The 12237-nt window shown below is 45.8% G+C and overlaps 1 protein-coding gene across 2 annotated transcripts in view; it reads left to right on the top strand.

Annotated features, from left to right (window-relative positions):
- The window catches only part of VWF (von Willebrand factor), a 137700-nt gene extending 128639 nt beyond the window's left edge, over positions 1-9061 (top strand). For both annotated transcript variants that reach the window (XM_060658633.3, XM_060658634.3), the window contains exons 48-52: positions 4589-4687; positions 5364-5492; positions 6014-6053; positions 8210-8307; positions 8739-9061. In XM_060658633.3, coding sequence (XP_060514616.3) covers positions 4589-4687; positions 5364-5492; positions 6014-6053; positions 8210-8307; positions 8739-8927 — 555 coding nt within the window. In that variant the 3' untranslated portion in view covers positions 8928-9061. The remainder of the gene's footprint in view (positions 1-4588; positions 4688-5363; positions 5493-6013; positions 6054-8209; positions 8308-8738) is intronic.
- The last annotated feature ends 3176 nt before the right edge of the window (positions 9062-12237 follow it).

The raw sequence follows: 12237 nt of genomic DNA, 5'->3' as shown, positions 1-12237 counted from the left end.
AGCCAATGCAATTTATGGAAATTTATTGAGCAGCCAATGCAATTTATGGAAAGTGCTATGGGACACAGGCAGGGCAATGTTAGGGGCATGAGTGGGCAGGGGCAGGACTTGTGGCTGCTCAGACCTACACAACTAGACTCTGGCTGGTGGGAACTTGGCTGGCAGGCAGAGGAGGCAGTTGCTTCTGATTGGATGTTCTGGGGAAAGCCCATTCAGCACTGCCCTTCTGTGTGTGTGTGTGTGTGTGTGTGTGTGTGTGTGTGTGTGCATGTGTGGATGCATGGCATGTGCCTGCCTATGGAACACACAGTACTGCCTGGCATGGCCAGGAAGCCTTGCAGGGCTTGGACAAGCCCTGTTACCTGGTGCAGCTGTATTATGCCTTACAGGACAGGGGACATGCAGAAGGTCTGTTTCCTTGTTTACTCCTGTAAGTGGGTCCTTTCAGGCTCCCTGTGCACCTCCCTCCCTTGTTCCCAACTCCAAAATCATTGCCCCTCTCCTAGTACCTTCCACCCTCTCCTCCTTTTCTTCCTGTTCTTTGTCCTACCATAACACCCTCTGTTTTGTCCTGTTCTTAGCTCAGTTGTGCCCTCTGCCTCTCTGGTGTGTGGGTTTTGTCTCCACCGCCCCGTCCCTTCACTTAGCAGTCCCCTCCTCCCTTTGTCCCCTGCCTACTCATTTCTCCTGTAAAGATTTTGTCCATTTTCCTCTCCTTGGGCCTGCTGAGCAGAGCGTGTTTCCTAGTCTCTTCTCTAACACTCACTGAAAAGAAAAACACCCAAATCTATGCTCCCACGAAATCCTGCCTAATTTAAGCCCTGTTTAATCTCCTCCTTCTGACTCTAACCACCCACACTCACTCATACTGTTTATTCTCTTTCTTCCTGTTCCTTTACCTTGGTCCTACACCTTTAAGGTATTGTATGCTTCTGAAAACGCAGTTTAAAGCTTACAGTAAACCACAAACTGATGCCCTCAGACTCCAGCGGTGTCTTTCCCAGTGTGGAAGACTGTGTGGCATGGGCCCAGTAGCTCTGATGCTGTGCTGAGCTCTATACTCACTGGCTTTCTGCACGGCCTGATCCCTGATGACACACTGAGTTCAGAAGCTTGGTTTATGAGTAGCAAATTGCTTAAATTCATTCTGAGCAGGCTTAGCGACTCCTAACCTTGCCTGCTGATAGGGGCATTGAGCCCATGTGCAGTGCACAAGGGGGCATTGCAGAGAAGCCCGTGTTTTCTGTCTGAGGCTCCAAACTGACTGGCTAGAGATTCATATGAGGAAAACCTCGGGGCCCAAATGAATGAATCTCTAAGTGGTTATCACTAAATGAGGCAAAATGAGAAAAAGACTGAAAAAGAATGACATTGTGGTTGGTTTCTCATATAAATCAAGTTATTCTTTAAAAATATTGTGAGATTATGTTCTTCCTTTGTTTTTTTTTTTTTTTTTTTTTTTTTGAGTGGTGGGTAGCATTAAGAGAGCTTTAATTTTGATGCAGTGATGAAGCAGCTGATGGTAGCTTTTTGATTTTTGTTTTATTAACATTGTTGAGAATACTCTTACTTTGCAAGATAAAAAGTGGTTGCCCTATGTTGACTGCTAAATCTGGGGGCATTTTTGCAAAGACTGTGAAATCCTGCTGTCTGGAAGCTGCTGCTTTTTCCAATGCAGATATAATGAAGGGCTGTCACTTAAAGCCACTGTCAAGGAGTTCCCAGCTCAACTTGTCTCAGTGAGTGTAGGAGGCCTACTAAGGGCCAGGTGCTGGGATACAATGACACACAGCATAAACTGAGTTTGGAATTCACATGCTTCTCAGGGAGAACAAATAAAATTTTCAGATTGTGTTAAGTGTTATGGAGAGTGTGTGCATATGTTGTATGTTGTATCCTCTCTGAGGATTGATATTTGAAATGATTACTAAAGGATGAGAAAGAGCTAGTCATACAAAATTTGGGGAAGAACATTCCAGGGAGAGGGAATAGCATACACAAAGACTCTCAAGTGAGGAGGTTGGCATGTTCATGGTCCTAGGAGATGCACAGGGGTAGATTGTTAAAAGCAAGGGGATGGTGGTAGAAGATAAGGTCAGAAAATTAGGAAGGAGCCATGTGGGGCCTTGTAGAACATGCTAAGAAGATTGGGTTTTATTCTAAATGCAATGGGAAGCCATAGAAAGTCTTATTTTTTCCAGGGGGGGGGATAGTTTACCTAAAATAAAATGCACAGATATAAAGTATATAGTTTGATGAGGTTTGGTAAATGGACAAGCCTGTGTAACCACTAAACTAGTAGTCGAGGAAGTGCAACTAAAAGGCCAATAGGGGAGAGAAAATGAAATTCTAAATAAACAACTTGATTAAACCAAAATACTATGGAAAAAAAAAAAACATGGAACAAATAATAGAGAAGACAAAAAATAAAATGAATAATATAATGGTAGATTTAAACCCAGCCATATCAATAATTTCGTTACTGAAATTATTGTAAATGGGCAAAACAAAATCCTGATAACAAATGGAGATTGTCGGGCTTGGATAAAAAAGCAAGACTCAATCAGTATACTGTTTATAAGAGATGCGCTTTCAGTTTATTTATTTATTATTATTATTTTTTAAAGTAAGCTCTATATCCAACATAGGGGTTGAACTCATGACCCCCAGATCAAGAGTCATATTCTCCACCGACTGGGCCAGCCAGGTGCCCCAAGATGTGTTTCCTATTTAAAGAGATGAAGAGATTGAAAAGAAAAGGATGAAAAAAGATATGCCAGCCAATGCTAAGAATAAGATAGCTAAGATGGATATATTAATACCAAAATAGGCTATAAAATGAGGAATGTTACCAAAAATAAAGAAGATTCTTTCATAATTATAAAAGAGTAGATTCATCATGAAGACATAAGAATCCTAGATGTGTATGTATCTGGTAGCAGAGTTTCCAATACATGAAGCAAAAACGGACAGAACTAGAGGGAGAAATAGGCTTGTCTACAAACTTATTTTGTAATTTTAATGTTTTTTCAGCAATTTATAGGATAAGTAGGAAAAAATCAGTAACGATATAGAAGATTTGGAAAACTGTATCCACCAACTCGACCTAATTGAAAACAATAGACTACTCTATTTTCAACGTTTTTTATTTATTTTTTGGGGACAGAGAGAGACAGAGCATGAACGGGGGAGGGGCAGAGAGAGAGGGAGACACAGAATCGGAAACAGGCTCCAGGCTCCGAGCCATCAGCCCGGAGCCTGACGCGGGGCTCGAACTCACGGACCGCGAGATCGTGACCTGGCTGAAGTCGGACGCTTAACCGACTGCGCCACCCAGGCGCCCCTGACTACTCTATTTTCAAACTGCAGAGCACACATACTTCTCTAATGCACATGGAATTTTCAGTTATTTGGATCAAATTCTGGACCATTAAAAGGTCAATACATGTCAAGATTTTGATATCATTTAGGGTATATTCTAAGACCACAATTTAAATTAGCTTGAAATTAGTAACAAAAAGGTATTGAGAAACATGCCTCCTCCCCATATTTGGAAATTAAATAAAATACTTTAAAATAATCCATGAACCAAAGAAGAAATCACAAGTGAAGATAGAAAATATTTTGCTAGAGATAATAGCAGTTGCTCTAGAGATTCCAATATGCACCCTTGACTTACCATAGTCTACTTTGATCTGATAATATACATTTTGTGTATGATGTACTCTCCCCCCTATACTTTGCGCTATTGTTGTCACATAGTTTACTTCTATGTGAGAGATAAATTCACAAGATGTTATTGGTTTTGCCATCCAGTGCTTTTAACAGTTGTTTACAAATATTTTGTCAACAATTGATGATCTACAGAGGGCCAGTCTGATATAAGCTGCTCTGCCATCACTAGAACCACAACTCCATGGATGGTTTTTAAGCAGGAGAGTGAAAGTCATTCTGGCAGATGTGTGGAGATTTACAGTGCAGGGTCAAGAGTGGAGGTAGGAAGACCAATTAAGTCTATTACCAGAGTCTAGTGGTAGATGATGATGGCTTGGACTAGGTGATGACAGAGGACACTGGTCATGACAAGCAGAGGATGAGTTAGAGAGGCATTTTGGGCAAGATTCAGTGATGAGTGGGGGGTTGAGAAAAAGGAGTAAGTCAAGGGTGACTCCCCAATTTCTGATTTGGGCAACTGGGTAGTGAAGCCATTTATCAAGGTAAGGTGAGCCAGGAGAAGGACGAAATTTGGGACAAAAATCAAGTTGCATTTTGTATATGAGTCTTGAGAAGACAGTAAGATAAACAACTGTCAGGCGAACAATTGAATTTGTAAGTCTGGAGCTCAGGGGAGAGGTCTGATTTAATAGGTGTGGCCGCTAGCACTTGAGCAAGAGGTGCGTATGTGGAGGGAAGGAATGCCATCTAGAGAACAGAGAACTGACAAAGGTTAGCTAAGAGGTGGCTGTTGACTTTCTGAACTCCTGGTAAAACTGCTGGATGGGAGAGATGAGAAGCTGGAAAAGTAAGCCTCCTTATGATTGGGGTGCTCTGGGAGGTTCACTAAGGCTGGCTTTTCTCCTGGGTACAGGGTTACAAGGAAGAGAAGAACCAAGATGAATGCTGTGGCAGATGTCTGCCTGTGGCTTGCACCATCCAGCTAAGAGGAGGCCAGACCATGATGTTGAAGGTAGGAGCAACTTGAACTCAGGAGTTTCCCCTCAAGTCACCACTGGGTTTCCTACTTGGAGATCTCCTCTCCAAGAAAGAGGGACTACGTTTGCATCAATACTGGCTTCCCACCTATTTCTGATTTTATAGAGAAAAGATGGATAGTCCATAGAAGGTATAGAATTTTTCTCCCTGATTTAGCAAATTTTTCATTCTTATTGACATGAGTGTCCTTGGCGTGAGGCCCATGATTTGGAGTTGGTTGATCTCTAAGATTTCTTCCAGCCTATTGTCTGTAAGGCTAGACGGGCAATCAGGTGTGAAACAAACTGATCCATGAAGACGGGAATTTGTTGCTAGGGCTTGGAGGTGGTGCCCTGGTTCATCTCTGGTTCTGTTGTTGATTTGCTAGTTTACCCTCACTACCTTTTAATGTTTTTAAGCTTCTAGGTGGTCAGAAGAGTTTAGCAATTCTCTGCATTGATGCAGCCCTATTCACAGTAAATAAGTTGTAATACTGGGGCTCGTCTCATATGCTCTGGGTGTGGAGACTATAGATATTGTCTCATTCTTGTTCCGTAGTCCTCCAACCTGTTTCAACAACTTCAAGGTGTCAAGGTCATGGTTTGAAGTGTCTTTGCAACACAAACACTGCCTTTGGATTTGCTCTACCCATTTCCCCTCTTTCCTTTCAGCGTGATGAGACACTCCAGGATGGCTGTGATAGTCACTTCTGCAAGGTCAATGAGAGAGGAGAGTACATTTGGGAGAAGAGGGTCACAGGCTGCCCGCCCTTTGATGAACACAAGTGTCTGGCCGAGGGAGTGAGTAGCTGGAGCTCAGGCTCTGCTTTCCTCTTGACTGCCCCATCTTTGACTCTAAGAACAGAGTCCTCTGAACAGCATGCAGTCCCCACTGACATGATGTCCCAGTGTCCAAGGGAGACCCCTGACCCAGTTTAAAAAATCACTGAGGTTTCAAAATCAAAGCCTGTTGGAGAGATAAGACTCTCTGCACTATACGATGCTTTCATTAGATACCTTCTTCTTGGGGGAGCTTGTTTGATGGAGAGGTGAGAGATCAAATGATTTCTAGTCTCCCCTGAGAATGATGGTCCTGGTGAGCCAACTGGGAGAGAATCCAGAATACTCAGAGTTGTTACAGGCTGGTCAGGTGGGGGGAGGGGGGGGGGTCAGTCTGCTCACATTTGTGATGGCATTGCACAGTTTATGTCTAGAGACTGAAGCTCGGGGCTGAGTCCAAAGCCAGGAATTGGCCTGGAGTGACCCGACAGCATCCACTGTGTACTATTTGTGCCTAATCTGGGAATTTGTTGTTTTCTTAGGGGAAAATCATGAAAATTCCAGGCACCTGCTGTGACACATGTAAGTACATGACCACTAGCTTGTCCCTTGAAATCCGTCAGACCAAGTCCAGGGACTATTCTTTGGAGGAAGCTTTATTCTGGAAAGATAATTCTTAATTATTGGCCAGTCGCTAGGTTCAGTTCTGCAGGAAACTGCCACCTTCCCTGAATGTTCTTAGACTGCCTCCTTCTCAGATCACCATTCAGACGCCTGTGAAGCAGTTTCTTCCTTTTTTCATCTGAACTCCTAACTATTACTCTCCTCTTATCTGCCTTTCCCCTCCCAGAGGTGTGGGTGGCTCATATCTTATTTTTCCCACCAGAGCTCCTGGAAGGCACCCTTGATCCATGATCTTGACAGAGCAGACACTCAATATACATCTATTCTTTGAGTGTCAGACAGCCACCTCCCAGAGAAAGAGAAGCCACCAGCTGGCTAACATCAGCTCCCCACCATATGCTGTGGGAGCCACAGAGAACACAGAATCTTCTCAAGGATTCACAAGACTGGTCTACATGTATTAACCTCCCCTTCTTCACTCTCGGCCGCTCTTGACCTTGCAGTTATGTCAGCCCATAGCTCACAGCAGCAGCTTTGGGGATGGACCCCTGCAAGGCTGCCTATCAGACAGAAATCTCCCCACACATTCTTGGGTTCATGAGCACAAGTAACATGCAGAATCCTAGTGTTAGTGCTGTGTTCTCTGAATATAGAATTACTTGCCTGTGCTAATGTTTTTTGGTTTTAGTTTAGTGTTTTGTTTTGTTTTGTTGTTTTTGTTTTATTTTGGGTTCTTGGGCCCGTGTTCACCGTGTTCAGTATTGGGTAAAGAAAGAAAGAGTGAAAAGTGTGAATACCTTCCATGCTTGCTTGCTTGTTTGTTTGCTTGTTTATTTGTTTATTTATTTATTGAGAGAGAATATGAGCGGGGGGAGGATCAGAGGGAGAGGGAGAAATCCACCCAGTGTGGAGCCCAACTCTGGGCTCAATCTCTGACTGTGGTGATATCATGACCTGAGCAGAAATCAACAGTCGGATGCATAACCAACTGAGCCATCCTGGCACCCCAGTCATTCTCTTCTCGATGGCTCACTCTGACAGTCCCTGCCTTTGCCATAACCAGGTTGCAGATTGCAGAAACACACTCTGAAAGCAAGTCTTTCTATGATTCCTGTCTGCATAAGCTTAAGAATATGAAGTCAGGACACCATCAGAGAAGATGACTTCTCTCTGGGCACACTTTGCACAACGGAATTTGGTCAAGAGGCTGTTATTTGCAAAGCTAGCAGGGAGGTAACAAGAGGCCTTTGTTGGTCAGTACTTTTAGGAGGCAGAGACCCTTCATAAGGAGAGGGAGCCAGGCTCAGGATTTAAACCTACAGCAAAAGAATATAGTATGTTGGCCTAAATATGTTTTCCTTATTCATTCTTTTAATGTGGTTGGCAGGCTTTCGCTGTACAATGGAGTTATTTGGAAGTTGGGAGGCAGGCTAATATGTAGTTAGGGTTGATTTAGTTTGGGAGCCATTCAAGAATGGAAAACTCCCAGTGTGCAGATGGGGAATGGCGAGCTGGCATTCAATCTTAGAAATATTGGTGAGGACAAGTGAAGTTTCAGGTCTGAACGCCACTAATCCCTGCCATGCCAGAGAGCTGGAGACAGCTATTCCCAAAGGGAGGCCTCCAGGGCTCCCAGGCATCCTCTTAGCCCCTCGTGTGGCCATGACATTTGCCTTTCCTCTTTTCCAAAGGCAGAGACAGATAGATAATAATTATATTTATTGACTACTTCATTGCCCATTAGCTTCCGGATATAGTTATAAGCACAAGAAGACTGCTCCAGTCATTATAATTTTTAGAGTCTACAATTACATAGAAGCAAGTCTCATCCATCTACATCACCAAAGTGCAGTGAATCTAGGCTCCTCCTGTGGTTAAAATTGTACCATTAAGTGAGTTAAACCCAGCCATAACTATATCTCTAGATTGGAGGGCCAGGAGATTCTGAGGTAAACCAGGATAATTTAACTCCCCTCCTTGCAGCTGGCTTTGGTGATCTGGCCACTGTGAAACTGACCTATTTCCAGTAAAGTGAGGGAACTGGGCTGGAGAGTGTCCTACAGAATCCCAGCCAGGTCCCAGGTCCCAGGTCCCATTTCTCTCCTGTCCCGTAGGTGAGGAGACAGAATGCAAGGATATCACTGCCAGGCTGCAGTATGTCAAAGTGGGAAACTGTAAGTCTGAAGAGGAAGTGGACATTCATTACTGCGAGGTAAGGGGACCCTGACTTCAGTGAGGCCTAAGTGGGGAGGGGTGAGTCTTCTTGTTTGGACACATCTCTAGTAACCTATTAGAAGCACTGGAATACTCACAGGGAGGAGATGTGAGTGGAACCAGAAGCATATATTTTTAAGCAAATGTTGTATTGAAGTACCTGGGAACCTTTGACCCTAGAAGAAGAAAAAAAACAAAAACAACTGTAGTCAGATTCAAGTCCTCTAAAGAGAATGGAGAGTTATTTAAGGGGAGCTGGGCATTATGTTTCCTGATAGAATACGCATAGAAATTGCAGCTAGCGGGATTTGGATGTAATAGTACCATAAGGAGAGTGGATATGCCAGACTTTCCTGAGATCTACCTTTACAAAGCGCGCAGCAGGACTCTCCAGCATTGCAACTCTCGCCTCTCTCTGCCCCGTCACAGGGTAAATGTGCCAGCAAAGCCTTGTACTCCATCGACATGGAGGATGTGCAGGACCAGTGCTCCTGCTGCTCGCCCACTCGGACGGAGCCCATGCGGGTGCCCCTGCGCTGCACCAATGGCTCCCTCATCTACCATGAAGTCCTCAACGCCATGCAGTGCAAGTGCTCCCCCAGGAAGTGCAGCAAGTGAGGCTGCCTCCCTGGACGCCTCCTGCCGCCTGCCTCACTGGACCTGACTGGCCGGAGTGCTGCTCTGCCCTCTCTGTGCTCTGCTCTTGTGCCCTCCTGAGCCCACAATAAAGGCCAATCTCTCACCTTGCAAAAGGCTGATGGTTCAATGCGTCTTCTAGGCTGACATGACAGTGGTAGGCTGGGCCCGAGCCCTGAACCTGGTTCTGAGGGAGAGAGCACAGGCTCCATCTGAAAGCGCCCCAGCCCCAGGCACGGCCAATCTCTGGGACAAAGTGGTGTCTTTGCCTCTGTGGGGTGGGGAGGGCCTCTGCCCAGTGCCCTAAAGTAAAAGGGATTTGCTCAGCAACACTAGGGTCTCCAAGCTCTGGATCCAGGGGCTTCTGAGCAGAGCAGAGGGGTGGGCCCTGGAGCCAGGCTCTTGCCAAGACAGACATGGTTATTGGCAGTGTGGCTGACCTTGTGGTGAAGGAGCTTGAACAGGTGTGAAGGGGCTTTCTCTGAGCCCTTGGCTCTCTAAGGTCCTGTGTACCCTCAGGGGCTCCTGTGGGAGGGAGGGGTGCTGAGGACTGAGGGGGCTGGAAACAGTGTGCTGGCAGGTGCAGGAACAGGGTCCCATCCAGCATAGGCTGGGCCATGGCAGATGAACCCCAAGGCTTGGGGGCAGGCCTGGGTTCTACACATGGTCCTTGTTCTATTGCGTAGTCCCAAACAAGACCATTAGTGGTTCTCAGACTTCATTTCCTTGTCTGGAAAACAGGAATGTTAGTCTCACTCAAGGGATTGAGAGGGTAAAATATGGCTGAAAGTCTGGGGATAACTGTAAATTGCTCTATAATAATATAATAACCTAAGAAGTGACAAGAAAAAACATGGGAGGAAATCAAGTCTCAAAGCAGGGAATATGCGTCTCTATCATCAGTGGCAGAGAATTAGGGATTTACTTTATCCTGAGGGGTGAAAGAGCTGAGTTTCTTTTGGGCTGGATGCTGGAAGCCGAGGGTCTGTCTACTCCAGACATCTTTTAGTGGAAGGTGTAGATAACACCAAACTTCACTTGGTCCCCAAATCACTGTCTGGTAATGTCACTCTCAGGGAGAGATTGTCCCTCCTTAATATTTATGAAAAAGCTTTACATGAAGATGCTGGCAAGATGGTGGAGACTCTAGTTGGGGAGAGACTACCCATGAGAATGAAGGAAATGCCCTGGGTATGTGACAGGAATTTGGTGGAGAATTTTCACTCCAGATCCTTCTAACACAGGAGAGACTCTATTCACTTAAAGTGCTGGATGGTGGAGCTGGAAAGGATATGGGCATCATCTAATCCAGTGCCCCTCCCCTGCCCCTTTACAGGGAATAAAAGCAGCTCAGAGAACACCAGTGACTTGCCAAAGGTCACACAGCTGCTGGGGGGCAGGTCAGGTTCAGAACCCAGATGCCTTGACACCCAGGCAAGAACTTCCAGGCCATCCCACCAGAGCCACGCCATCCCTGTTGCTTACAGATTCAGTCCTTGCTGTCATGGGAAACATTGACTCCCACATTTATTTATTTATTAAAAAAGTTTTTTTTAATGTTTCTTTATTTCTGAGAGAGAGAGGGAGAGAGACAGAATCAGGGTCTGAGCTATCAGCATTGAGCCTGACACGGGACTCGAACCCAGGAACTGGGAGATCATGACCTGAGCTGAAGTCAGATGCTTAACCAACTGAGCCACCCAGCTGCCCCTGACTCCCATATTTCTAGGACTCAACTGCTTCCGATATTGTGGGGAATAACCTGGAGGGAAGATCCATTACAGGCAAATAGCATGGGTTGTGTTGAGCAGTTTTGGTGGGGAATTTAGTAAGAAGAGGAAAGGAAGAATGGATAGAAGGCTTATATAACTGCTGAATAATTCAAAGGTGGTCATCTGTCCATCCATCCCGTCTCCAACTTTGAATAGCCTCTGAGGTCTCTGTAGGAAACCAGATCCAGGGGCAGGGAATTACTGTCTCTCTTCTTACTGATTCCCTAACACTCTACCTGGGGATGAGGTGTTATTGGAAGCATCGGCCACAGAGAAACTCAGCAGTTTCTCTGTGAGGTGACCTCTCCAGCATCAGGTGTCAATTTTCCAACTGCCTGTGCCTCCGTAGCCTGAACTTCTTTTCATATCTACAGATACAGCAGTTCACTACCAAGAAAAATGCCAAATCAGAAAAACTGTATGTTTGGATTAAAAAAAAAAAAATGTCAGGAGCAAGGTAAAAAGGCTGCAAAAAGAGAAACCGGAAGTGGGGTGTGTCTTAGGAGTTTCCCTTTCTCGGCAGGTACTGTGGGGCAGGGCCTGCCTCTGGGGTCAGGGACTCTCTTACATACTCTCAGAGCAGATCAGAGTGTCCCCCAAGGGGAGACTTTTAGGTGGCGTTGCAAGGAGGGAGTATGCAGGGGCTGAGAAAGTGCTGGAGGGAGAGAAGAAGGGGAATGGATCTGTATAGAAAGGTTTCCAGTGCTCTTTGCATTGAGGAGACATGGGACAGGGTCCCTGGGAGTGAAAGGGGAGACAGGCATCGTTTGGGAGAAAGAAGCTGAATGGCAAAGTGTTGGGGCACGGACTCTGAGCAGGCTGCCTGCTTGGGGATCCAGGCAGACTCTTAGAGGCAAGTTGCTTTGACCTTTTACACTGTAGTCTCATCCCTGAGCCCAGCACACTAGCAGTAACTGCCTCATAGGGTTGTGTCATTATTAAATGATCTCCAGGGGTAAAGCTCTGAGAAGGGTGCCTGAGGATGAGGAGGTTCTGTATTAACATTAGCCTGACTATTCCTAGCGGCTAGTATAAAGCTCTGGATTGGGACATTTTGGTTCTCCTTCTGTGCTGCCCCTGACTCATTCTGTGTTGTCTGCTCCCCTCTGTCCTCTAGCAGCAGGTGGGGAGCAATCGCCACCAGCCTACCTTATCAGTGCAGGAGATAACCATTCTTCATGCTCAAGAATGAACAGCATACTTGACCTTAACATAACACCATTTCATTTGTCGGGTTCCTGGCATTAATGAACTTGTTTAGCTTCAGGGCATCTTGGAGGTGGAGATTCCATTATCCACACTGGCCCTTCAGAGGGCCCTCGCTTCTCAGTTCATCGCTGGGCACCAGAACCTGGCGGCAGAGATGGCGCTCCTCTCGTTCTCCGCTTCACAGTCTCCCTCCTCCCGCCTGTCCCAAGCTTCTTGGGGGGAGGCTCCCATTAAGACCGACCCCTCCTTCTGCCTCTTGCAGCCCCTCTTCCCGTCCTATCTCTTGTGCGCTACTCCCCTCCCTACTCCCG

The sequence above is a fragment of the Panthera onca genome, chromosome B4 (assembly GCF_046562875.1).
Source record: "Panthera onca isolate mPanOnc1 chromosome B4, mPanOnc1 haplotype 2, whole genome shotgun sequence".
Lineage (NCBI taxonomy): Eukaryota > Metazoa > Chordata > Mammalia > Carnivora > Felidae > Panthera > Panthera onca.
This window is presented reverse-complemented; position numbering and strand designations above follow the sequence as displayed.